At 37.5% G+C, this 27,277-nt stretch overlaps 1 protein-coding gene across 10 annotated transcripts in view; it reads left to right on the forward strand.

The window, feature by feature from the left end:
- CNKSR2 (connector enhancer of kinase suppressor of Ras 2) overlaps window positions 1-27,277 on the forward strand; it is a 258,842-nt gene that overhangs the window by 172,559 nt on the left and 59,006 nt on the right. For all 10 annotated transcript variants that reach the window (XM_007126579.4, XM_055081924.1, XM_028482781.2 and 7 more), the window contains 4 exons: window positions 234-448; window positions 24,485-24,533; window positions 24,953-25,125; window positions 27,158-27,231. In XM_007126579.4, the coding sequence (XP_007126641.1) occupies window positions 234-448; window positions 24,485-24,533; window positions 24,953-25,125; window positions 27,158-27,231 (511 nt within the window). The remainder of the gene's footprint in view (window positions 1-233; window positions 449-24,484; window positions 24,534-24,952; window positions 25,126-27,157; window positions 27,232-27,277) is intronic.

The following is a 27,277-nucleotide window of genomic DNA, read 5'->3' on the forward strand; positions in this document are numbered from 1 at the left end:
CTGATATAGTTTGTTCGGACCTAAAACTTGGAGAAATAATCTATAGGCTATCTATTTCCTGTTTCCCTATGATCCCAAATAATTAAGATCCTCTATATTTTCACTACAAAGGTATTTCATAAATGAAGTCAAGTTACATTTCTGAAACAAAATCTCATAGTACAATTAAGGAAGAATAGAAAGTTTGGAATATTTGCGTATTTACATTGGTGTATTTATCTTCTTTTGTATAGAAAACTCTCTACTCCGATATATGAGCAATGAAAAAATTGCTCAAGAAGAATACATGTTTCAGAGAAACAGCAAAAAAGACACAGGGAAGAAGTCTAAAAAGAAGGGTGATAAGAGTAGTAGCCCGACTCACTATTCATTGCTACCTAGTTTGCAAATGGATGCACTGAGACAAGATATCATGGGCACACCTGTGCCGGAGGCCACACTATACCATGTAAGTAAAATTTCAAAGACTCTATGATAATACTTTCATTGGCAGACGGACAAACGACTCTTTTTGGTAAATTCCAGATTATTTATTTTTATCCTCTTGTCAGATTTTCACAAAAGATCCTAAAATTAGATGTTATGCCCTGAAAAAAGAGTTTTAAAAAATGATGGCTTATTGATTTGTTCTTCAGTTCATATGTTCAATGAGTTCATTTGTTGTAGCAGGTTATATTTTTAATGAAATAACTTAATATGCACAGAATTTATGGAGACTAATAATTAGCTGATTAATCATTAGTGTGATAATACACAGTAAATGAATAGCTGTGAAGTTCAACATTAAAGATAAGATTTTTAATATATTTATGATTTCATTTAAAAATGAACATCTACTATGCACTAGACTTGGAGCATGGTTCTCGAGGTAAATGAGAAGACATAGCACACCGTAATATGGAAAGAAAGACACACCGCGAGTCCCAATACAGTGTGTAATGGGTGGGTGCAAGAAGTGTAGGAGAAGAACGGCCTTTGCCTTCTTGGGAAGTGAGAAGAGGCTTCAGAATGGGGAGCATTTGGGTGAAGAGTGAAAAGCAGTATTTTTGTGGGAAGGCGTATGAAGGTGTGCCACAAATGTGTGCGAATATAGCATGTTCCAGGGACTTCATGTGGCTCAAAATTACTGGTTCATTAAAAGTTGAAGGAAAGCATGTGAGAAGGGGCAGTAGATGGGCCCTAGAGAGGTAGGTGGGGCTTAGATCAGGAATTTTGTGATAAAGTACTTAGGTTCTTTCCTGTAGTAATAAAGAGCTACTGAAGAATTTTGACCTGGGGACTTGAATGATGAGATTGGCCTATAGGATCTCTCTGGTGCAGAGCATCAGTCAAAGGATGTGAGGCCAAAGGCAGGGCCATTAAGGCCAGGTGGATGATGAGAAACTAGGACAATGGCAGTGTGGAGGCTGAGAATCTTGTTAGCCAAAACATGCAAATCACGAAATCAACCCATTTTATGACATTTTAGTTAAAAGGGAGTTTGTTGTGCTTCTTATTAGAAGCCCTTGAAAAACATGGACTACAGGTTTTGTTTTTGTTTTTTAACATCTTTATTGGAGTATAATTGCTTTACAGTGGTGTGTTAGTTTCCGCTTTGCAACAAAGTGAATCAGTTATACATATACATATGTTCCCCTATCTCTTCCCTCTTGCGTCTCCCTCCCTCCCACCCTCCCTATCCCACCCCTCTAGGTGGTCACAAAGCACCGAGCTGATCTCCCTGTGCTATGCGGCTGCAGATTCCATATATATGTGTTAGCATACGGTATTTGTTTTTCTCTTTCTGACTTACTTCACTCCGTATGACAGACTCTAGGTCCATCCACCTCACTACAAATAACTCAGCTTCGTTCCTTTCTATGGGTGAGTGATATTCCATTGTATATATGTGCCACATCTTCTTTATCCATTCATCCGATGATGGGCACTTAGGTTGCTTCCATCTCCTGGCTACTGTAAATAGAGCTGCAGTGAACATTTTGCTGGACTACAGGTTTTTAAGTAAGTCGAACAACTGTGCTTAGTGTACACAGCATCAGAAAACTTTAATCTGTCACTGCTGTGGAAGACAGACCATCTAGATATACAAGATGTGAAAGATTTAACAACTCCTAGTTGAGTTGCTTTCCTGAGTATATCTTTTAAATCATCTAATTACTTATTTGCTATGTCTCTCTTAAAACGAAAATGAAGAAAAATGTTTTCATATTTGGGTTGACATAGGCGTGCAGTTAGCACTCTTGGGTGCTCATTCTCTATCCTCTCCTGTCCCCAGTTACATACCACCAGCCTCTTCCTCTCCAAGAGAATAATGCCCATATCAAAACCTGCTACTTTGAATAAGTGGCAAATCAGGTTATTATTTTTTCCATAGACATTTGCAGTCATTCTGAAATCAATGCTCATAGCTGTATGGTGGGGGCCACTTTTGCTATCACTAGTCAGAAATGCTCTCTTCACACTGAGAAGCTGGTGTTCTAGTCAGAAGTAATAGCCTGAACAAAGATCTAAACATAAGAGACAGCTGGCCTATTCGAGAGGGAAGTTGGTAGTGAGAGATGAAGCTAGAGAGGGAAGAAGAGGCCACTTCACCCAGAGCGTGTAAACTATTAAAGTGTTTGGATTTGTCGTAAGAGGAGCGGTAAGCCATTGAAGGCTCATTTAAACACTCAGCCTGTGCCATCCTGTCGTGTACATCCAGACAGGAATATACTGTGTGAGGAAGGAAAATAGCTGAGTCTTGTGGATTTTGAGTAATTAAATTATGGAAGATAGTAAAAGGTAAAACTGCTAATCAGGAATATTGTGAGTATTGTCTATAAATTGTTACCACCTTTCTGAAAGGCATTATTTAGTTAAATGTGCAAAGAACCTGGTCTAGTAACTTCACTTCTAGAAGTTTATTCCAAGAAAGCAGAGCCTACTTTTGCCTCCTATTTTTATTCTATATCCTGAGTCTGTAACAGGGTATTTCCCAGATAGATGATATTTATCCCAACTAATTTTTAACAGAGAGACAGCACAGGGTACGGAATATTGTTAATCATGGAGGAGGTCCTCCCATGTAACACTAACCCACTAATTTCAGAGTGAAAAGCTGGACATTTTCTAACTATTCTCTGGTTTAAAAGAAGCTAAATAATTGTTAGCCCCAAAGTGTATGTTGAATGTCTATAATCGGTGTTCAAAAAGAAAGAACGTTCATTGGTGAGTTTTTTATTAGACTCTTAAGTTCCTTAGAGGACTTTACTTGCATTTATGTAGTACTTTTACAGTTATCAAGGGAGTTTCCACATTTGTTACGTCTTTTAAACCTCACAGCAACAGTGTTTGCAAATGGCAAAACTCAAACTCAAAACAGTTAAGTGATTTACCCAAAGCTGTGTTGCAAAAAAGTGAAAGAGTAAGGACTAGAACCCAAACCACCTACTGCAGGGATCTTTCCACACTCTGCCCTGGTCCTCCATGCATGGTAGGCATCGCATACACAAATGAATTTGTGCTTTAATAACTAAATGAGTGAATTTTGAAAAAGTTTCACTTGAAGAAACATGTGTACTCATATGTTGATTTTAATAACATTTCTGGTAGCTGGATTGATTTCTACCCAGGTTTCTCTTTTGCGCTATATTACTATTTTTTTTATTAAGTTCAGAAAAACATACAGAGCTACTGCTGTTATAAAACACAAGTAGTTATTCAGCATGATATATTACTGAGACTACAGGGTACTATAGTTAAAATTGCCTGGACCTGGGAGGCACAATAAAATATATTTAAATGATTGCCTTTTATATTTCACAGGAATTTTTGTTTTATTTTTTAATCTGTATATATGTACTTATTTAAAATAAAAGCTTGTTTACTTATGTTAATTTTTTTAAAAACACAAGATCAGTATCAATATGTAATCCAATCACCTTCATGATGAACCATTAATCTTCATTCTTACCAATTATTCCTTTGGATAGCACAACTATTTTTAATGAAATAGGACTTAAGTGGAAGAGGATTATAAAGATGGAATAATGAGTTTCGTAAGGCTGCTCTCTCTGCTATAATACTAGCTCCATGTGGTCTGGGTTGAAATTTAGAGAAAATTTAGTTGTATTTAATAGCAGGATCATATCAGCATTAAATACCCTTAAACAATTTACTAAAGGTGTGTGTGTGTGCGTGTGCAGGGTGTTCCTTTTTAAACTCCCAGATTATAATCCCCATTAGTCTATTCTGGAAAGCAGCCTAATAAAAATACACAAAGCCAGGCAAATACAGTTTGACTTCAGCATGATTCATTCCTCTTAGCAATTATAGCAGAAATGTTTATATAATCATAAAGAAGATTTAGAAGTTTATGGTATTGTAAAATACATAATTTTAATACGTAATTTTATTTTTTATTAATTCCATATATTTGTTATTCCAATTCATGTATTTTTCTTAAACGTATTTGAAAAGAAATCATTCACTATGCTCTGACTACCCTAATTATCACCTGTCTTTGCCACCTCTTTCCTTTTTGACATGTCCCTCCCTCTACTGAGAATGCTTCTACCCCATCTTTCCCCCTGGCTGACTCCTGTCTAAACCTGAATTTGCAGAGAGACTTTCCCTGACCACTACACCCTAAACGAAATCAGTTTCTCCTATTGTAGTCTCTTAGCACCCTGTATATTTTCTTCAAAAACTTTCCTATGATTCATAATTGCATATTTATTTGTGTGATTATCTGCTTAGTATCTTTCTTCACTATATATGGTAGGGAGGGCATGTCCGTGTCCATGACAGGAAAGGACAGTTTCTCCATTTTGTTCAGCACTATATTTTAGTACCTAGTCTAGGTCTAGTACCTTACAAGTGCTCAATAAAAATGTGATGAATAAATGAATGAATGAGTGAGTGAATGTGACAGGAACTTCAATGCCTTTCTCAGTATCTCTCAGCTGATGTCCTCAGCCTGCAAAAACAAGAGCCACCTCCATGACCAGCCCTGCCCAGCACAAGCTGACCTTCAGTTGGGGTGTGTTCATAGTGGGAACCACCAGGAACCTATTACCATAGGCTCAGTGTCCCATGTGCCTGGGGAGAGGCATAGGGCTCTGAATGTCTTCTATCATGTTTGTCTAGTCCACATGACTAAATTCTACTTTGATTTATCGATTAGGTTTCCATTTCACTCCAAAGATGAGAACTCTGCCCTTATTGGCACCTCCTCCAACGAGGGTTTGGCTGGTTTACTGATACAGATGACAGACCATGTGGAGCCTAACTCTGACCACCCACTCATTTAAAAGAGTATTGGAAGCACCTAGTAATTTACACTCACCATGTTGGGTTCCCTATCAAAGCAGGTCCCAGTTTGTACCTTTAATCAGGGTGATTTACAAGACTTCTCTGCTCCACAGGTGCCACCAGGGCAACAGGATTAGCCCCCCCTCAGCCTGGCCTCATCTCCTCCACTCCAGCTAGTTCTTGCTCTCTTCCTATCACTGCCCTCTCATTATGGAGGTCGCAATATGCCTGTCAGCCAAGCATGTGATGGTATTTTTCAAAAGAGTATAACTTTATTTTACCTACTCACTGATTCTCTGTCTGAAAATGGAGTTGTTAGCTGCCAAAACCCTCGTCTGACCTGAGAGCACATGAAGCAAAGGCAGACAGTAGTGTCTGGTGTGTGTGTGTGTGCGCGCGCGCGTGTGTGTGTGTGTGTGTGTGTGTATGCGTGAAATCCAAATGTAGTGATGAAAGCCTTTAGATAAAGGATGATTAGATTCAGGACTTTTTTTTTGCTTAATATGATATACATATGACACCTTGCTCTCACATTAAAGCTGCTGAACTAAATCCATAAACAAAATAATAATTTATTTTAAATCTACATGCTGAGAAGCCAGAAAAGTAAAATTTGATAATGGATCTAGGCAACATGCAGGTACACTTTCATAAACTGAATAATGTGATTTTAGGTGGCTTATTTAAAACAGATTTTGAGTAGGTGTTAAAAAATCTGGATGATTTGTTTCATAACATTCCAACATTTGCATGGCTTGTCTTAGTTATTTAGTATATAACTGCAAACACTCAGTTACTATTTCACTTCTGATAAGTACTCTTAGCCATTTCCATCAAATTGTGAAAGGATTTTTGGTGGAGCTTCTGGAGGAAGGAGGTGGAGAGCTGTTAAAAGACATCTTATTTTTTAAAATTTAGCAAGTAAATAAACATTATGAAGGACACTATTCTAAGTAATTTGCAAATTTTAACTCACTTAATCCTCGTAAAAAACCTATGAGAGGGCTTCCCTGGTGGCACAGTGGTTGAGAGTCCGCCTGCCGATGCAGGGGACACGTGTTCGTGCCCCGGTCCGGGAAGATCCCACATGCCGCGGAGCGGCTGGGCCCGTGAGCCATGGCCGCTGAGCCTGCGCGTCCGGAGCCTGTGCTCCGCAACCGGAGAGGCCACCATAGTGAGAGGCCCGCGTACCGCCAAAAAAAAAAAAAAAAAAAAAAAAACCTATGAGGAAACATGCTGGTATTATCCCCATTTCACAGATTAGGAAGCTGAGGCACTAACAATAAGTAGTGAAGTGGTGGAGCTGGGATTTGAACATTGGCAGAGTTTCTCTCTCGTACACCAGATGGGCAAGACTACCATCAACAGTAAACTTGTTCAATTCTATGCTGTTATTTCATGTAAATGGAAGATTTCTTGATTTAATATTTACTCCCATTACCATCGTACCCCACTTACTCATGTTTACACTTTTTCTCTGCCTACACACAATAATGAGAAAGTAAGATAAAATACTTTTCTTTGTGAAATATTTAAATCTCAAAGTGTTTTGTTTGTTTATTTAAAAAATTAAATATGTAGAAGTATTTATCATTTATCCCAAGTGTTTCAAATTGCCCCTCAAAAAATAACGTAATTTAGCAGAAACTCAACAGCAATTCTAGTGGTGCCAGCTATCTTTAAGGCCCGCCCAATAAGTGCTGTGGAATATATATAAATAATATTGCCACTGCTACTACTAATAATAGCTAACATTTACCTATTGCTTACTAAGTTCCTATGCTAAGAACTTATATATGTTATCTCATTGAACCTTCAAATTGACCTTCTGAGGTTGCTACTATTATTATATCTATTTTGAAGAACTGAAACACAGAGTTTACCTTGCTCATGGTCACACAGCCAGAAAGTAGCAGACTTGAAATATGAGTACAAGCAGTCTGACTCCAAAACTCACATTTTTAGATGAATAAAGCCATGTCTACTCATAAGGATTTTACCGTCTATTAGAGAAGCCAGAGCTATTATTATCACAAAGATGAAAAATATGCTATATTGTCAGCCTATAAACATTTATAATTAAATTTATCTACAGTTACAAAGATTGGTTTGTCTTATATAGGCCTGTCTTAGCTGCATTGTTTCAGGATCAATGTAGCTAAAATAAGAGGGCAGTTAGATTCAGTGGCTAGATAACCATCTCTGAGCTAACAATTGTTTATAATAACCACTTTCTCCACGCTTTGACTTTACTCACCTAGATGACAGCCATGGTACAGTGTGACATGATGTTTCTCCTCACCGGGGTGCATGCAGATAGCCATTCTAAATATTATTGTATTCATATCATATGTATTCTCTGGTTCCTGTGGATGACTTTACAATTTCTAGAGTGTTAATGCCAAATTCGTAGTAGCACTGGCAAAGCCTACATGGGAACAGCCTGGACTGTGACAAGTGTTTCCCATTGGAGCACTTCACTAGAGTAGTGATTCTCAAACTATTGGGCTGTCCTTAGCAAATGGCTCCTGGTGACTGAGGCTTTATGCGGAAATGGCAGTCCTTCCTTTGATTCTTATGGGCAAATAACACATAATTTCACAGACTTTCATTTTCACTTGTGACTAGATATTGCTTATTAGTAACCTACTAAATGATTTTAAAAGGTTATAAATTGAGTAATCATAAAATAATGCATTAGTAGAGTTTACTGAATATTCTAATTCACTATTTTTCCAAGATGCCTAGTATCCATGCAACCAACAGTACAGTTGTGCTGTTATTGCACAAGCCCAAGTGTAGATGGTTCTGGTTCCCACAGTTTTCAGGAGGAATGCTATATTGGTACATCATCAGGATTTTTTTAAGTTACCTATAGTTTTCAGTTGCTTTTTTTATTATAAATTATCATTAGACTATTGACTTTAGTTTGCTTTAGGTTGCTTGCTTTACCTTCTAGCATGTTGTAATTCACATTACCCAGATTTTCTAAAAATGATACTATGAATTACCCATACCCTACAGTACTTACAGTCATATTCTATTGGTATCAGCTAGTTAATTTTCCATTGGAAAGTAGGGACAAATGGACCACAGGGCCTACTGGCCTAAGAGGGTCACAATCAAAAATTGTTGAGACCCACTGCCTTAAATACAGTTATGTGGTTTTAAAAAGTAGAAGGAATGAAATCTTGGCTTTTCTTGTCTATAAATATGAAACAGTTTTATAGAATGCAAGTCCATGAAGAAGTCTAGGAGGAAAATTCACTTGTGTTTCCTGACCCATTTATACTAATAGTTATTTTAGTGAAAACCATTTAAAAAAAATCATGCTCGGGCTTCCCTGGTGGCGCAGTGGTTGAGAGTCCGCCTGCCGATGCAGGGGAACCGGGTTCGTGCCCCGGTCTGGGAGGATCCCACATGCCGCGGGGCGGCTGGGCCCGTGAGCCATGGCCGCTGAGCCTGCGCGTCCGGAGCCTGCGCTCCGCAACGGGAGAGGCCACAACAGTGAGAGGCCCGCGTACCGCAAAAAAAAAAACAACAAAAAAATCATGCTCCTCCTCCACTACAACAGGTGTAAAAAGCATCTATTCACTAAGAAGGCATAAAAATGTTAAATTTTTTATGCATCTTAAATCTTATATGCATCTTAAATGTATATGCATTAAGAGATTCAAAATACTAGAAGCAAAGTCCAACAGAACTGAAAAGAGAAATTGACAAATCTATAATTATAGTTGAAGTCTTGAACAGCCCTCTCAGTAATTCATAGAGCCACTAAACAAAAACTCAGCAAGGGTATGGAGTGCTGAACGACTACCCACCAACGGTATCTGACTCCCCAGAACATAAGAATACACATTCTTTTCAAGTGTGCATGGGACAGTCATCAGGATAGACCATATCTTGGGTCATAAGAGAAACCTTAATTTTAAAAGAACTGAAATCATGCAAAGTATGTTATCTAACCATAATGGAATCCAACTGGAGATCAATAACAATTAACAAGTAAGTCTCCAACCTCTTGGAAATTAAAGAACGCATTTTAAAATAATCCATAGATAAAAGAGGAAATCTCAAGGAAAATTGACCTGAATGAAGATGAAAACACAACATATGCTTAGGGGAAAATTTATAGCACTAAATACTTATCTCAGGAAAGGAGAAGGACTTCCCTGTTGGTCCAATGGTTAGGACTCGGCACTTTCACTGCCACGGCCCGGGTTCAATCCATGGTCAGGGAACTAAGATCCCACAAGCTATGTGGCATGGCCAAAAAAATAAATAAAAGAAAAGGAGAAAGTTTTCACCTCAAGAAATTAGAAAAAGAACAACAAGAAATAAGCAAGCATAAGGAAGACAATAGAGAGAAGAAATGAAATTTAAAAACAGAAAACCTAGTAGAGAAAATCAAAAGCTGTAAATTTTTTTGAAAAATCAAAAAAGAAATTGATAAATGTCTAGCAAGACTGACAAAGGGAAAAAGGAGAGAAGGCTAAAGTTACCAGTATAAGGAATGAAAGAGGGGTTATCACTACAAACCTCATAGACATTTAAAGAATAATAAGGAAATACTATGAACAACTCTCTGCACTTAACTTTAACAGTTTAGATGAAATGGACCAATTCCTCAAAACCCACTAGCTACATAACTCTCCCAGGATGGAGTAGATGATCTGAATAGTCCTATAACTATTAAAGGAAATTACTTAATCATTAAAAGACTTCCAAAAAATAAGTACAGAAATACTGAAAAAAGGACCAAACATATTGCACTTTTATATTGCTTAAGTGCAAGAGTAATCCATTTGACTTTTATTATTATGTTCTGTGGTGCCTTTAAAGTGTTGGTAGCACGTAAAATATTTAATGTATAGGGCTTGTGACTTAATGGAATTCCTAGGAGACTGATTAAAATTTGTTTCATAAATTTTTTTAAGTTTAATAAATTAAGCATTATACAAACAAACAAAAAGATTCACTAATACGCCCTCCCTCTTGAGAGAAGTTTCTGCTTACACTGTATAAAACAGATTTTGTAAAGCCAGTCCTTTTCAGTTTCATGTTTGAACCAATGGGGGCCTCATTCTGCTAGTTCCTGGTTAGATAATGGCTGCCAGGAAGGAAAACACAAAATCTGGCTTAATTAGTGAGGCATCAAGCAAAACAGGACACAGAAGAATTGAATTTGGAATTTATTAAGTTGTAATTTATTAAATTCAAATGTTATTACAAATTCCTTGTTGCCTTCTAAAAAATAAAACCTAAATTCTGATGAGAGGCCCTTGATCAGAGAGGTTAAAGAAACCCCATTCTCTTTCATGTTGTAGGCCTGTCTCTCCCAGTTATATAACTTCAGAAAATTTCCTCAAGTTTTGCTGGCAGTAGACCTTTTTTGCTCCCATAATCACTTCTACCCATATTACCTCACCACCATGACTCATTTCATCAAGCATCTCAGGTTTAATGAAACTCCACGTAAAATTATTTTACCCCTAGAACTGTTTAAAACCTCTTCTGATTGAAGGGCCATAACCTATATCAAATTATCTTCTTCACTCAACTCCTAAAATACATTACTTCCTGGATGGTTTCAGCACCATCCAATTCTACAAAACTATAGGCCTAATGATTTGCTGTATATACCCAAATCTCATCCAAAGATTCCTCTTAATACACTACATGTCTGAGTCTCTTGGCCCAGATCTCATGTGAGAATGAAGTTCAACGCACAATTATTGACTACTGTTACATTCTAGTTTCTTGAAGATAACTCCCAAGAACAATGTTAAATTGTTTGCAGCCTTCAGGGATTCTTCTTTGGCTTTTGGCTCAGACAGCAACTGGCAGCAGGCCAAGTGCATGAGCTCAACCTAGAGTCTCAGTTCTAAATAATACTGCTAAATCTGTTTCTTAGCATCTCTACAAGTATCAGGTTAAGCCAAAACAGTATCCTAATAGACTTGAACCCAAAACAATCTGCAATGTTGAGAAATAGATGTGTTTCAATCCCTGTTCTTTATATGCAAATAATTTTAGATTAACTAGATGCAAACTTTCCTGAAACTCAAAATAGGAGAATAATTTACCTTCTTGTGTTTTCTTTTATTATCATGAATTCAGAGTGGCCTCAAGAGACAATGGCTGTTGTATCTAACCACCTCCAAGTAAAAGGGCCCAACATTAAAGAAAAGAATTGTCTTTTCTAAGATTCAGATGGCCAAGAATAATGCTGTAGTTAATAGAACATGAGCTGTTTGAACTTAGACACATTTCTGAACCTCATTTTCTCATCAGTATAAAGAGGATAATAATACTTAATTCACTCAGCTATTTCAGAAGTAAATCATACACTGTATATAAAGTTTGTTCCACTGTGCTGGGCACATAGTAACTATTCTTAACGCCACACAGAAAGGAAATGGATTCATTTACATGGATGGGGATTTGCTTCCTGATGAGCAAATCAGAAAGGCTTCTAGGACTAGAACATCTGTCCTCTTTGGGCATTAATGAATGTATCGGCTAGGGTTCAGTCAGGGAAGCAGAAGCACTAAGTGGCATGGAATAAAGGACTAGATCTTACTCAGTTGAGGAGCTGGTGAGGAACCTCAGCAGAGCCAGTGGTCATGAAGAAAATCTAGATGTGAAGCCAGGGAGAGCAAGACAAACTAGAATCCATGAGCACAGACTGGAAGCCTGCCTCCAACTTCAAAACGAAGCTGGTGCCCTTTGCCATGGAGATTTACAGGCTCCTGGTCTAGGACTTAGAGGAGCTGAAGGAGTTGCACGCCTGGCTATTGACCCATCCCAGCAAGGTGAGCCAGCAGAAAAGTGGCAGTATGTGTGCACGGCTGCAGTGACCGGCACCCTACGCTGACCTTCAGGGCAGAAAGGCTGCTGCTTCGCTTGTATTCTCCAAAATTCACACAAATTTATATTGGCCAGCCCTAACTAGCACCAGACAGGGAGAGGAATTCTGAAATAAATAGTTACAGCTTTGCTAAGTTGACATAGTAGATAACCACCACACTGAGGTTTCCTTTTCTGTTGGCACCATAGGTACCTACCAGGTAAAACCTGCTTTGAAAATTCTAGTGACAGTCTGTTTGAGGATCAGTTGTAAAGTGAAACATTCTAAATGATCATAAATTTGGAGTGGACTCAAGGTGCAGCCTACTTCTACGGAGGTATCATCCCCACAGCCTGCTTACTAAATTCCCCAGAGCATATGGGAAAATATAACTTCAAATTGTCTTTCATCTATCTTAAGTCAAAAGAATGACTAGTATAAGTAATGATTAGGATAAAATGTCTAATTTACCTAAAGAGGTTTCTACTTGCTAAAACATGTAAGGCAATTCTTTAAAGAATTTCTTTGCATACTCTATTTAAGGAAGAGTACCAGAAAGCTATGTACCTAGACCATCTTATCTTAGCCAGTTGTTGAATCTCCTTCACTTAGTTGCGTTTTAGCATCATGTCCTCAATTTTTATCAGATGGCTGGTACAAGAAACAGCCATATGAAGTTCACTTCTTTGTTTGCTAGTAAAATATTTTTGAGGAGGTTGTATTTTTCCCTTGTGCCCCCCATATATATTTTTATAATTGGGTAAAGAGCTTTGGCTCCCTGTGATTATGAGGTATATAAAGTATCTGATACAGTGTCTGGCACTATGGTAGTGCACAAATATTCTTAGCATCCTTCCTCCAGCCATACTACCAAAATGTCCTGACCAGTGGGCTGAGAACAAGCCAAACCCTAATCTAGGTGCATTTGAGGCAACGAGTTCTGGAGAAGTGGCAGCAAACATCAGGCCCTGCAGAAATCTAATTTTTCATATCTGAGCTTGCATAAATTGCTTGCTTTCTCTTACTCAGTTTTCTCATTTACAAAATGAGCATGGCACTGCAAAGAGGACTATGGAAAATGCCATCTAAATTGACAGCATCATGATGATTTGATTCCTGTTGCAAACATAAATTTTTTTTTAAAAATCTCCCCATCAAGTTCTTTTTTCCCTTCTGTTAGATAAAACCAATTTTGCTTTTTTAGTCTTAAAATCATGTCATACTAGACGGTTCAGTATGGAAGAGAAGGAAGAGTATGATTTATCTCTCACTTATTTTACTATAAAATGAATTGCATATAGTGACTTTTGAAACTTTCTAAACTTAACTTTGATTTTTATCCAGTATTATCTTTGAGAGATTTTCTGTTAAGGAAAAACAATCTCTGGATCAAGAAAACTGCAGCTAAACTAGCAGATGTAGAAACATTTGAAGTGGTTGTCTGGGAGAGCTTATCTATTCTATAAGAGCAAAGATCTCAGAGTAAGAGCCTGATAAACATACTCTTAGCCATGAAGGTATTTAGAGAAAAACTGGCATTCTTGGAACGAATTACAATGACATGGCAAGAATTCCATGATGAGAAAATATGTACAATCTATCAGAGCAACAAACCTAGAAATGAAGGTGACCCAAAACTCTTTAGTTTCAGATGCTTTAAAATGAAGCCATAAAGTCAGTAGCCAGAAAATTTTCCAGTAATTTTGATTGTCATAAAACTGCTGACAAAATTATCATGCCATATATATTGACTTTATTTGAGATTCTTAGGTTTTGTACCTTCTTCATTAGAGGTGATTCTTTTGTATTATTTTTTCTCTCATTTCTTTTACACATAATTTATTTCCTTGTCATTTAGTAGCCTTCAGGAGGCAAATCTGGTTCTCTCCATTTTTTCTGGTCATAAACGTTTCTTTGTCATAAAAGTTGGGCAAGCCTACCCTGATTTCTGTGACACCTAGGTGTCGACAGTTTGTCAAACAGAAGTGTCAGGAGCAGACACTGTCCTAGTTCTGCTTTTCACCTATTTGAACTTTCTGCCTCTGTCTCATGTTGTACACATTAATCAAGCACCCCAAAATAGCTGTATCTAATACGGCTGGTGATAAGTACTTTCCATACGTGGTGGAGCTTAAGCATAAACTAAGTGCCTTTCAGTGAATAATCCAGCATTGTGTTAAGATTGACACTGATTGCAGGTATACATAATTCCTAAAACATCAGTAATTGGGTGTACATTGGTAACTAGCCATTTTTCCCTTTAAGTCAGGATCATGTACAGTTAGTGCTCTGTGAGATATTCTAAGAGCATCTGGTCCAAGTCTCTGGTCTTGCAGATGAGGAAATTGAGGTCAAGATTAGTTTCAGTGACTTGTCCATAGTCATATCGCTGGAATATGGAGAACTAGAAGTCAGGTCTCCAGGTCACTACCACAGTATTGTTCCCCTGGTACTGTGCATTCCATTCTTGCTGAAACATAAACATTCAAAGTGTATCACTCCAGCTGGTATGTTGAGAATAGGCTGGAGGTGGCTGGGGGTAGTGTGGAAGCAGGAAGACAAGATAGGATCTGGCCAATTCAGGTGAGAGATGATAGGGGCTTAGCCCTGGGTGCTAAAGTGGAAGAGGTGAGAAGGGTGTGGACTCTGGATATGTTTTGAAGGGAGAGTGGACAGGATGTGCTGACAGATTGCATATGAGATGCCATAACTCATATAGCCTCACTGTCTGCACACATAGGTGGTCAGTTAACTGTTTGAGTCATGCTTTCAATAGAAAATTATATGTCAGGTCCAGTGTTAGGAGTTGAGCAGAGAGTGGTGAGCTAAGCAGATGGTTTCTGCCTTTGTAGAAACTAAAGCAGTAGTTAAAAACCACATGTTGAGAAAGTGAACCAAGTAATTTTAAGGCATTGCATAATAATCAGCAGTGTATCAAGTGAAAAATTGCATAACACAATGAATCAGCTCCAAGAGATTTCTCCTGTGTAAAGAATTAGTGGAGAGGCAGGCGTGCCTTATTTGGATCACTGCTTTCCTCATCAGTATTGACATAGGATTTTATGATTGTGCTGAGTTCGATTAACACTGTTAATAGGTTTGGAATAAAATATGATTGCAGTCCCATCCTTGTCTAACTTGGCTGAGCCTTATTACCTTTCTGTACCTTAGTTTCTAACTCATTTGCAAAATTAAAATGTTAACATGAGCCTTCCTCTCAAGAAGATATGATTAATGGTTGCCAAAAAAAAAACTGCAAATCTTTTTTTTAAACCCACAGAGCAGTATAACTTGCTAATTAAAATCGACAAAAGCATGAAAATTAGAGATTGATGTTACTGGTTTGAATTATCTCCATTAATATAAAAGTGTCATCCTAATATCTTTTTATTTTATAGAATCTTTCCACATAGCAGTGTACTTATATCACATGGGAGGTTTTCATAAATGGATGTCTTCATGTCAGAAGCAGTTTTTCTTTTCTCTCACATGGTTACCATGACTACAGAATATTTGCTTGAGAGGCAGTATTACACAGAGTGGTTAGAACGGGTTTGGGGATTGATAGACCTGGGTTTGAACTTTGACTCTGCCACTACCTGTGAGATCCTGAGCAAGTTGTTTACTCTCAGTTTTCTCCTCTTTGAAATGGCATTAATGATCACCACGGAACAAATTTATTGTAAGGATTAAGATTGATAACTGATATAAAGTCCCTAATACTGCGCCTCACACATAAGCCCTCAGTAAATGATAATTATTACAATCCAAGAATGACAGTTCCTGTTTCCCAAGGGTGGTGACTTTTGTAACTCTTCCTAACCATTCACCACTATAATCGCTCTTCTTCCCACCTTACCACTTACTGTCCAATAGGAAAGGGGAATCGCCTTATGGAATCTTGTATAAGATTCACTTACCTCCCTCCTTCAGAGTCTGATATGCATGATTTTTTTTTTTTTTTTTTTGCGGTACGCAGTCCTCTCACTGCTGTGGCCTCTCCCGTTGCGGAGCACAGGCTCCAGACGCGCAGGCTCAGCAGCCATGGCTCACGGGCCCAGCCGCTCTGCGGCACGTGGGATCTTCCCGGACCGGGGCACGAACCCGTGTCCCCTGCATCGGCAGGCGGACTCTCAACCACTGCGCCGCCAGGGAAGCCCTGCATGATATTCTTTTGATGAAACATTGACCCTGCCCAACCTGAGTTTGACCTTCTCTAAATTCCCCCCAATTACTGCCTTTTTGTTCTTGTTTGACTCATAATTTATTAGCATGCTTGTTATTTTTTAAAGCATGCTTATTTTTGAGCGTGTGTAGAGCCATTTTCAGTCAATATAAAGTCAGGTTAACTTTATTGACAGAATCCAGAGCAAGCTCACCCACTGCCCTCAAAGACCCAGCATGCATGCAGTGCCTCATCCCCACCCTGTTCAGCGCAGTTTCTCTCTCATGCACCAGAATGGCAAGACCACCATCAACAGTAAACTTGTTCAGTTCTATGCTGTTATTTCATGTAAATGGAAGATTCCTTGATATGCTATTTACTCCCATTACCATCTTACCCCACTTGCTCATATTTAGACTTTTTCTGCTGACACACAATAATGAGAAAGTAAGGGAAAATACGTTTCTTTGTGAAATATTTAAATCTCAAAGGCTGTTTGTTTTTTAAAAGATTAAATATGTGGGGCTTCCCTGGTGGCGCAATGGTTGAGAGTCCGCCTGCCGATGCAGGGGACACGGGTTCGTGCCCCGGTCTGGGAGGATCCCACGTGCCGCAGAGCGGCTGGGCCCGTGAGCCATGGCCGCTGAGCCTGCGCGTCCGGAGCCTGTGCTCCACAACGGGAGAGGCCACAACAGTGAGAGGCCCGAGTACTGAAAAAAAAAAAAAAAGTTTAAATATGTGGAAATAGTTGTCATTTGTCCCAAGAGTTTCAAGTTGCTAAGCACCTTTTCTTAGGTATAAGAAATAAGCTATTGGTTTGACTAGTCACTGAAGAAATCTTGGAACTTTGCAGAAAATTACAGTAAGAGGAAGTTGCTATATTGCAACAAGAGAGTATTTTGATTGCAAATTTTTCTGTAAGTGTGGCAATTTGCAACTTGAGAAGAATTTAATAGTAGCTGAGCTTTCAAAATGTAACACAGAAACTGTCATTTTCTTCCACAATTAAAATAAGTGCTTCTGAAAGTTTCAGGATAAGAATGACCCAAATTACCCTCCCCCTCACTTCCTCATCCAGAAGAGGGGGGAATAGAGTTTGAACAGAACATCTGTGGACAAAATGAAAGACAAATGCTCTTTTCAGGCAACTGTCTGAAAAAGGAATCTTTTATAGCCAAACAGAATACTGTTGCATGCATCGCCATGGTTAAGAAGAGGATCAACAATGCTTTCATAATGGCCTTTTATTTTAGCACATTCTATTTTTATGGATTGAATTGTGATTTCAACACATCCATTCATAAATGCATAAATATCTTTTGACACATTTAATGCGCTTTTGCCCGCCACATCTTGAATTCAAATTTAAACTGTTAAGTGCACTAAGACAATCTCATTACAAGTAATGTTAAAGGAGATTGGATAAAAAGGAATTTTTTCTTATCTACCAAAAGCAACAGTCTACTAAAGAACAGAACATCAGTAATATGCTGTACATGGATTACTGGAGAAAAGACGCCTGGCTTGTTTATTTCCCGCTGAAGGACTTCAGGTTAAAACAATCAGTTGATTAAGACTACATCCTGTGTTCTTTGCTGGTGGTTTGTTCAACTTTTATGCACTCAGCCAGTATTTATTTAGTACTTCCTCTGTCTTACACAGAGCAAGTACTAAAATCCCTGTTCTAGTCAAAGGATAAAACAGTGCATAAAACAGTCAGGATTCCTCTTCTTTCATATAGTTTATATTTGGAAGGAAGGCCGAGTAATAAACAAGAAGTATAAGTACTTTTGGTAATGTTAAGTTCTAAGGAGAGAAATAAAGCAGGGAAGGAAAACAGGAAGTGTTGAGGACGATAAGGATAACAATTTTAGATAGGGAAGCCTGGGAAGAATTTACTAAAAAGGAAGCATTTGACTAATGATCTGAAGGAGGTAAGGGAGTAAGCCGTAAGAGTATTGCTACCAAACCCAGGTTCGGCTGCTTGCTGCTCATAAGCCAGTAATTCGAGAGGCAGGTGTCAGTAGAAAGGAAAGGTGCTTTAATCAGAAAAGCTGGCAATCTGGGGAGAAGGTGGACACGTGTCCAGAAACCAACTCTGAAGATTCTGATCAGCCATGACAGTTTTTAAAGGGAAAAATGGGGGTGAAGAATCTCAGTGAATCATCAAGGCGGGAGGTTGCGTTCTGCATCATTCTCCAGTGGGTGCAGACTGGCTGACTCTTTCTTCACATGTTATCTTGCCTGCATGATCTGCCTGCAGGATTGCTAAGGGAGCTTTTGGGGGTAGAGAGCTAGTCATTTTTTAACTGCTTAATTCCTCATTCTTCCTTTTATCTAGGAAAAGAATCAACAAGTTGAACAAGGTGTGGTGTGCATTCAGGAGAACATAGGTCAGGAGTTAGTTTCAATTGCTTAGTCATCTCATTCTTATAATTAGGTTATTTTAAGGTTAGAGGGGAACAGAAATGGGCAAACAGGGAAGGGGGAAAAGAGCTGCTTTCAGTATGTGAGCAAACATTTCAGACAGAGGGAACAGCAAGGGTGTAGGCCCTAAGGTGGGACTCCACCCAGCCTAATCTAGGAACAGCAAGTGTGGCTGGAGCAAAGTTAGTAAGGGTAGGCGCGGGAAGCAAAGGTAACAGGGGCCAGGTCATACAGGGCCTTCAGGGTCAGTGGAAGGATTTGGGCATTTATTCAGAGTGAGATGAGAAGCCATTGGAGAGTTTTCATGATCAAATCATATTTTAACAGCATCACTCTGGCTCTTATGTTAAAAATAGAAGATGTGAGAGCAGAGGAAGGGAGAACAATGAGGAGATATTTTAGTGATGCAGGTGAGGGATGATGGTGGCTTAGACCAAGGTGATAGTAGTAGTAGATATGGTAAGAAAAAGTCATATTGTAAACATATTTTGAATACAGAGCTGATACAGCTTGCTGGTGGATTGACTATGGGCTATAAGAGAAAGGAAAGAGTCAAGATTGACACTAGTATTCTGGGTGTGAACCACTGTGGGGAGAAATGGAATTGCCATTTACTAAGGTATAGAAGACTAGAAGAGGAGCAGATTCGGTTGATGGGTGGTGCATATCATGAGCTCAGTTTTGTACACATTAAATCTGTTGAGTTAGGCTGCCTGCAGCTCAGTCAAGAAATCCCGATTGACTATATAAATTCATAAGTAGCTAAAGCTCAGAGTTTGTAAACATCCTTAGGGAGAAAGTTTAAAGAACTTTCACCCAGATGCTCACTACAATAAACAGAAAGCGCTAGTGATGGTGTTAGAAAGATTTTATTGAATGATGATTCAGGAAAAAAGATAAAAATATGTTTTTTAAGAGAATGGACCTTCACAAATGTTTACAAAAGGAGTCTATTTTGGTGGTCAGTAAGCCTTATGAGCTTATACTTTGAATTCTCTCTCTCTCTCTCTCTCTCTCTCTCTCTCTCTCTCTCTCTCTCTGTCTCATACACACACACACATACACACCCTACCCCAAACACAAAAAGATACAGTCATGGTCAAAAACAAGATCTAGTCTCCAAGGACTAGAAGAAAGAACAAAATTGCACACAACAATAAATGGGAACTAAAGCCATATACCTGGTAGGCTCTGAGTCCAGAAAGAGCTAGAAATGACTGGGAGTCTACTCTTAATGGGGATCAGAGAACAAGTGGACCACAGCTATGTCAGGAAACTGAAGATTGACTCACTGGGTGAAACCAACTGGGAAGGCAAGCAGAGCTTCCTCACCCATGAGTATAAGGAGGTTGAATAAAGATACAGCAATTGACCAGAGCGCTGACTTGTATAAAGGTGATTCTTTCCTTAGTAAATGGAAATTATGGGAAATCCAGAAAACCCCTTAAAATAAAATTTGAAATAATAACAAGATGATTAAGAACACTGAATATTCAGAAGCACTAATACCAACTAGACATCCTGGATGTGTAAAATATAGTCAGTGAAATAAACACTCTATAGGTAAGATATACTTTAGACTGTATAAAATCAGAGAGAATTAGGAAATTGGAAAACAGCAGAATGAATTCACCTAAAAAGCATTGCAGAAATATGAAAGATACATAGATGATAAATTGAGAGGTACCAACATAAGTCTAGAGACAAAAAGAGAGAGACTAGCAAAGAAGGCCCTTTGAAGAGATAATGCCTGAGAATTTTCAGAATTGAAGAAATAACACCTTCAAGTACAACACAATGAATGTGAAATGGGATTACTTAAAATCAGTTATAACCTAGACACATCAAAGAGCAATTGCAGAATATCAGGGATAAAGAGGAAAATATTTTAAAAGCTACAGAGAGACTAAAGACAAATTATAACTAATGACAGAGTAGCTACAGATTTTTTTCAATTTATTTATTTATCTTTTTTTTCTTTGGCTGTGTTAGGTCTTTGTTGCTGCACGTGGGCTTTCTCTAGTTGTGGCGAGTGGGGGCTACTCTTCGTCGCGGTGCACGGGCTTCTCATTGCAGTGGCTTCTCTTGTTGCAGAGCATGGGCTCTAGGCATGCAGGCTTCAGTAGTTGTGGCACGCAGGCTCAGTAGCTGTGGCTCGTGGGCTCTGGAGTGCAGGCTCAGTAGCTTTGGCGCACGGGCTTAGTTGCTCCACGGCATGTGGGATCTTCCCAGACCAGGGTGTGAACCCGTGTCCCCCGCATTGGCAGGCAGAGTCTTAACCACTGCGCCACCAGGGAAGTCCCTAGCTACAGATGTTTTAAGGGCAATGATAGATGCTAAAAGAAAATAAAGTGATATATTCAGAATGCAGAGGGAAAATTATTTTCAACTCAGAATTCTATACCCAGCTAAGGTATTATTTTATTTAAGAGTAAAGAGTTTCTGTATTTTCAAACATAAAAATCTGGACGTGTTTGCTACTCACAGACTGCTATGAAAGAACTTCTAAAGGACATACTTACTTGAGCATGAACCTGGAAGAAGGGTGATCTGAAACTAAGAAGAAAAATACAGAAATAAAATACATTACAAATTTTCTGTCTCATGAGAAAAACATTCATCATCATTAAAGCAAAGATTCCAGGCCTCTTTCTTTTTTAAGTTGGTCATAATACCTTATATGATCTATGTTATCCATCATAGTCATGTATCTGTTCTTAATGTCTTGCTCTTATTAAATATTTTATGATATCACTAGAAACTGGAAAAAATGATAACAATTAAATATCTGTCACTCAGAATGAATAATTCCATCAGTTCTACTAAAAAAGACTACACAAGATTGTAAATCTGCACCTCAAGGTATTTAATCATACTTGCTGATAACATGAGGAAACCTTCACTGTCAGGATTTATTTATGTGTATGAATAATGAGCAATTTCTGATACAAGTTTTTAAGGAATCTTTGAAAATGAATCTGTTTCAGTGGTCCCCAAATCACCCACATGTCCAGTGATTCACTAGGACTCAGAAGCCTCAACATATAGTTGTACCCACAGCTAAGATTTTATTACCGTGATGCAGCAAGGGTATACAGCCAGATCAGTAAGGAAAAAAAGATACCCATGAAATCTGGAGAAATCCATGTGCAGGTTTCCTGTGCTGTCTCCTTCTCATGACAGATCATGCAGAGTGCACACTTCCCCAGCAGCAAAAATACAGTCACATGCGTGTAGTGTCTCTGCGCAGGGGAGCCCATTGAAGACTCAGTACCCAAGGATTTTAATGGGTTGGTTACATAGGCATCCTCTGCCTAGCAACTACTTTTCCTTTCCTGAAATGAAAGCAAGTGTTTAGTCCCCAGGTGGGCAAAATCATCTTATCGCTTAGGGAAGCTTCATGTCAGTACAGGGAACTGTTTACCAGCCAAGTTCCCATATGTCAGCCGAGGGCCAACCTTGCAAGCAGGCCTTTCTAAGATAGCAGCCTCAGGCCTGCTATATTACTCTTTTCTACACAGAGACCTATTTCCTTAACGGTAGTTTTCATTGTTTTTTCCATTACTTTTAAAAGCATATAATTCAATTAACTCTTTCATTTTAGAAAATGTCACATCACTTGAAAAAATAATGACGTCTCTCTTAAGAGAATTTCATTGTAATATTTACAATATTTTAAAAAGACAGCTAAAGCTTTGCTTCTTTGAATGATGGATAAATCTGTATTGTGTGCCTAGGAGTTCTTAGGTTCCAACAATATGTATACTGATTATACTCTGCAATCATGATCAGTATGAGAATATATTTTTATAGGGAAAGAAAAGATAATCTTGTTAAAGAAAACCTGGAGAACATAAAATATGTTTTTGTGTAGATTTTAAAGTAGACCTTCAGGTTCTAAGAAATAATGTACAAAAAGCATAGGAAGTACATTATATAACTCAATTCTTTTGAGCTGTCTGTTATCCATGTAGCTTCCTAAAAACAAACCACCCCCATCTTTGTCATTTTTTAAAATAATGAGCTATAAAATTATAATGATTACTTGTAGAAACACAAAAGGAAAAAAACCCAATCAGTAATTTTACAGCCAAACAATTTAGGGAAAATAACTATATGTAAATTAACTATACTTAAGCACACTAGCCTTAGTTATTATTTGAGTTATTATTTTGAAGCAAAGTACACTCAAGAAAATTAACATAGCATGATGGGTTTTATCTTTTATGCTCTCTCTCCAAAATTGATTGTGAATTTCTGTAGCCATGGATCGTGCAAAGCTTTATATACACACATACACCCCGCATATATATGTATTTATATTGCTTTGACAATTGGGTGATTATTTCTGCGTTACACTGAATGTCAGCAAATTATCTGACCCTTATCTTTAGGACTAATATCCACCCATAATATTATATTCCTAACAATTATGTAAACCATATATAAATCATGAAAATTATTATGTAAGTAGAATGTTATTTTACAAGCAAAGATACTAAATAAGGAAGTATGTCACAGAATACGAATTTACTTTATAAAACCAAGGCCAGCAAATTTTATGTAGACAAAATCCAATTGCCCCTTACAGATATGAAGAAGAATCTGTTACCTAAAATTCATTTTGAAGGATTATCTGTGAGTTAAAATTACACATGCTGTCTCTCTACCCTGTTAGCTAGCTAATCATATGAACATAATTAACCTTATTTAGACAATCTAGTTTAGTAGACTGTCTGACTGGAACCAGTGATTTATAGTCATTAATTGAAAGCTAGACCAGTCATACAGTTGTGGGTTTTTCTATTAAGACATTACACTATTCTGGTCCTTAGTGTGGAATAGACTGATAGGTGGGTTTAACTGGGTTGGTTGTTAGCTAGGCAAGTATGATGCAGGAAGTATATAGCTCAAGGAAATGGTTATAACAATGTCCCATGGAAAGCAAGTGGAAGAAGAGAAATAAAGGCACAAAAGGTGGTAAAGTCAATAAATTGGATGCCTCAATGAAGATTTTCTGAAAATTGCTGGGTTGGAGGTATTATACTATGTAAAACGGAGATAATGGAGGCAGTTGTTGGAGTATGCTTAAGAGTAACAAACATAGGGTCATGGGTTGGGTAGCTGAAGAGTGGAGAAGTAAAGAACATTGGAGATGAGGGACTGAGGAGCCAACACACTGACATCACCTACATGAAGGTTAGTTCCCTATAATAGAGACAGAAGTAGGTGTGAGAAGAAAATATTGATTCAAGTGCTGAAATATTTAGCAGCTGAGGGAGAGGGCCTAGGAGATCAGTAGCTGATGGTGGCTTATGGAATATAATGAAATTGAAAGGAACAAGTGATAGTCATATTTGCTTGACAACTTCATAAGATTTTGTGAGAATCAAATGAGATATTGCCTGAGAAAGCACTATAAACCCCTAAGAAAGGTAGTGCTCTGCATATATGAGCCCTCAGTTTCAGCCCTGCTTTGTGTCCCTATTTCTCTGCCTACAAAATAAAGACCAAGATAATTACAAAGTAAAGACCAAGATAATATTATTCTCTCCTGCTTCAAGAGAAATTAGAAAGTTTAGCGGCATGATATATATGAATTTGTTTTGAGTCTTTGGAAAAAGAAGGTACTTTCGCTGACCGGGATTCAGAGTCACCATTCAGCTTCTGAGTGTTTTCTGCAGCTTTTTGGCACTCCGATCGCACCCTGCGTATCAAATAACATTCTTCCCTATCTTTGATTTCAGACATTTCAGCAGTCTTCTCTGCAGCACAAATCAAAGAAGAAAAACAAAGGTAAGAAAAGGAAATGAAACATTTAGCTGCTTAGTTTGCACTGGGATAATCACCAGCACAGTTCACCCATCCTCTCTTGCCTGAACCCAGTGTGGTTTGGAAGAGAACAACCCCCTAGCACAAGAGCTACCAAGACCGGCTTCTCCTTCAGGTCAATTATGATACAAGGTACCTTTTGCAACACATGGTCTCAACAGGTTTTCAGACTGGGATCACGCACTTCGGATTAAATTGTATGTCACTCATGTGGGCGAAAAGGTATTAAAATTTTCCATAGTTTTTTATTCTGATACAATGAGAAAATAAGAATTTTTAAGGTTGTTAAGTATCCAGACTTATTTTTATAATCTATAGATTAATCTTCTACCTTCACACCTATACAAAATTTAAAGAGCATTTTTACCCACTATTATCTTTAGGTCCTATAGCCGGCAAGAGCAAAAGACGAATTTCTTGCAAAGATCTTGGCCGTGGTGACTGTGAGGGCTGGCTTTGGAAAAAGAAAGATGCGAAGAGTTATTTTTCACAGAAATGGAAGAAATACTGGTTTGTCCTAAAGGATGCATCCCTATATTGGTATATTAATGAGGAGGTAAGACAAAGCACATTTTGTTTTCTCATTCATTTTATCTTTAACCAGAAGAATCATCGTTTTGAGACTTAGATTTTAAAATCATATAATCACCTTAAGGCTAATTCAGGAGACTTCTGCTGGTTATTTTTCAGTCTGCCTTCTTAAAATGGTTGCATTGTGGGGTTCTGGAAAGGCAGTTGTCTCAATTATTCTAATGCAGCAACATATTTGAAATATAGATAATGTATAGTAAAATTCTGTATATCTAATTAAAAATACCAAACTAATTCAAGCAATAGCTTACTCAAAAGGATTATACATGGAAAGTTGATAAAGATTTTTAAATGTCTTGCTTTTGTTCAAAGTTTTAAATTTTTTTCTGTTTGCTTTTTTGGGAGGAAGTCCTTTAGTAAGTTAAGTAAATTAAACTAATACCACCTGCCTTTGTTTCCGTTTTTCTTAAGGAATAAATGAACTAGTAGACTAGTTTCAAAAATCTTCAAGTATTCATTTCATTTGGCCCAATAGGGAGAGCAGGGGGAGGGTATATAATACATGCAAATTGTTCTTATGATTTCCTGTTTCATTTCCAGTAAACAGATTTATATCCAGAGTAATTATATAACCTGTCACATATCACAACAGATATACAGTATACCTTATTTTTTGATACTCCCTTAACTCTACATTTGCTTCCTTTGCCATAGCCATCTATCAGTTCACCTTAAGTTTTTTAAACAAAAATTTCTATTGTTAGCTTGTTTTTTCATAAAAATGTATGTGGTTTAATGTAGTGTGCTGGCTAAAAACTTTTTGTATGCCAATCAAGTAGTATAAAAACATAACGTCTTTATGTTTCTCTTTATTTTAGATCACTTGTAGATTGTCTGCTGAATGCTATTCTGTCTTTCAAAGTTTAATGGGGAGATCATATCTACCCCAAAAGTATTTTAAATTGTTCAAAATTTTTAATTTTAACATTAAAGACATCAAGGGTAACATAACACAAATCAAAGTTAAGAGATTTGAGACTACTGTATTTACCCTAAGATTGGAAGAAAAAAATGCTCAAATATTGAAAAATATTGGAAGTTATACTGCTCTTGCATATAACACACACATTTTAGTCACTATCATTAGCATCAAATTTTATTAAGTTTTACATATAAACATACACACACTAAAAGAATTGAGAACCCCTATTCTTTTTCTTTGAGATGGCAGATGGGAGTATGATGTCTCTTGAACTTGATATATAAGGAGCCATGAACTGGTACAGCACAGATCAGAGTTTGGGAGTAAAAGTCTGAGGAGTTGGCTCATGAACATGAAAGGGACAACAACATTTAAAGGGTTTAGCCAAAAATAATCTTAGCCTAGGAGTAATAACTTGCATCTGACGTAAGATTTTAGATAATTCTCCTGTCTTGTATTCCCATCCCACATTAGGGGGAGGGGGCGTTTTATGGATTTCATTCAGTTTTCCAAGTGAAACATGACTTTTATGTATATATAGCATGTAAACCAAGTCATATATTTGAAAATCAGATTAATCTCTTCATTTGTAAAATCTTGAGTACACAAAATAATTATTTAATTCAGGTTTAAGAGATTTTTTTGGAGACAGAAAAGGAATTGAATTAGTAAAATGTCCCTACATTTTATATCTGAACATTTAAAATGGTAAAAATAATTGAATTGTAAATGTGGACTACAGTTATTTTATATGTTATAAATGTGTATATACATTCTGAGGGAAAAATTACTTATAAAACAGGTTTCACTTTGAGAATTAAAATTTTTCTATCTTTATTTTAATATAAAAAGGATTTTTAAACATTTCTGTATGTATTTTAATTTGTACTATTCTAAATGTTCAAAATATACCTTCAATTTAATGGACTATAACAGGTAAGACTGAAATTCTGATCTCTAAAATGGCTAATTTAAAGGATTAAATTAACTGATTTATTAGTATAGATATTTAAGGCATAGTTATAGCTTCAAACCTTTGTATATAATACCCTAAACAAGAATGTTGCCTCTTTAGGATGAAAAAGCAGAAGGATTCATCAGTCTGCCTGAATTTAAAATTGATAGAGCCAGTGAATGCCGCAAGAAATAGTAAGTTGATTTTATTTGGGGCGAGGGAGAGAAAGGAAGGGTAGTT

This window comes from Physeter macrocephalus, chromosome 21 (genome assembly GCF_002837175.3).
Source record: "Physeter macrocephalus isolate SW-GA chromosome 21, ASM283717v5, whole genome shotgun sequence".
NCBI lineage: Eukaryota > Metazoa > Chordata > Mammalia > Artiodactyla > Physeteridae > Physeter > Physeter macrocephalus.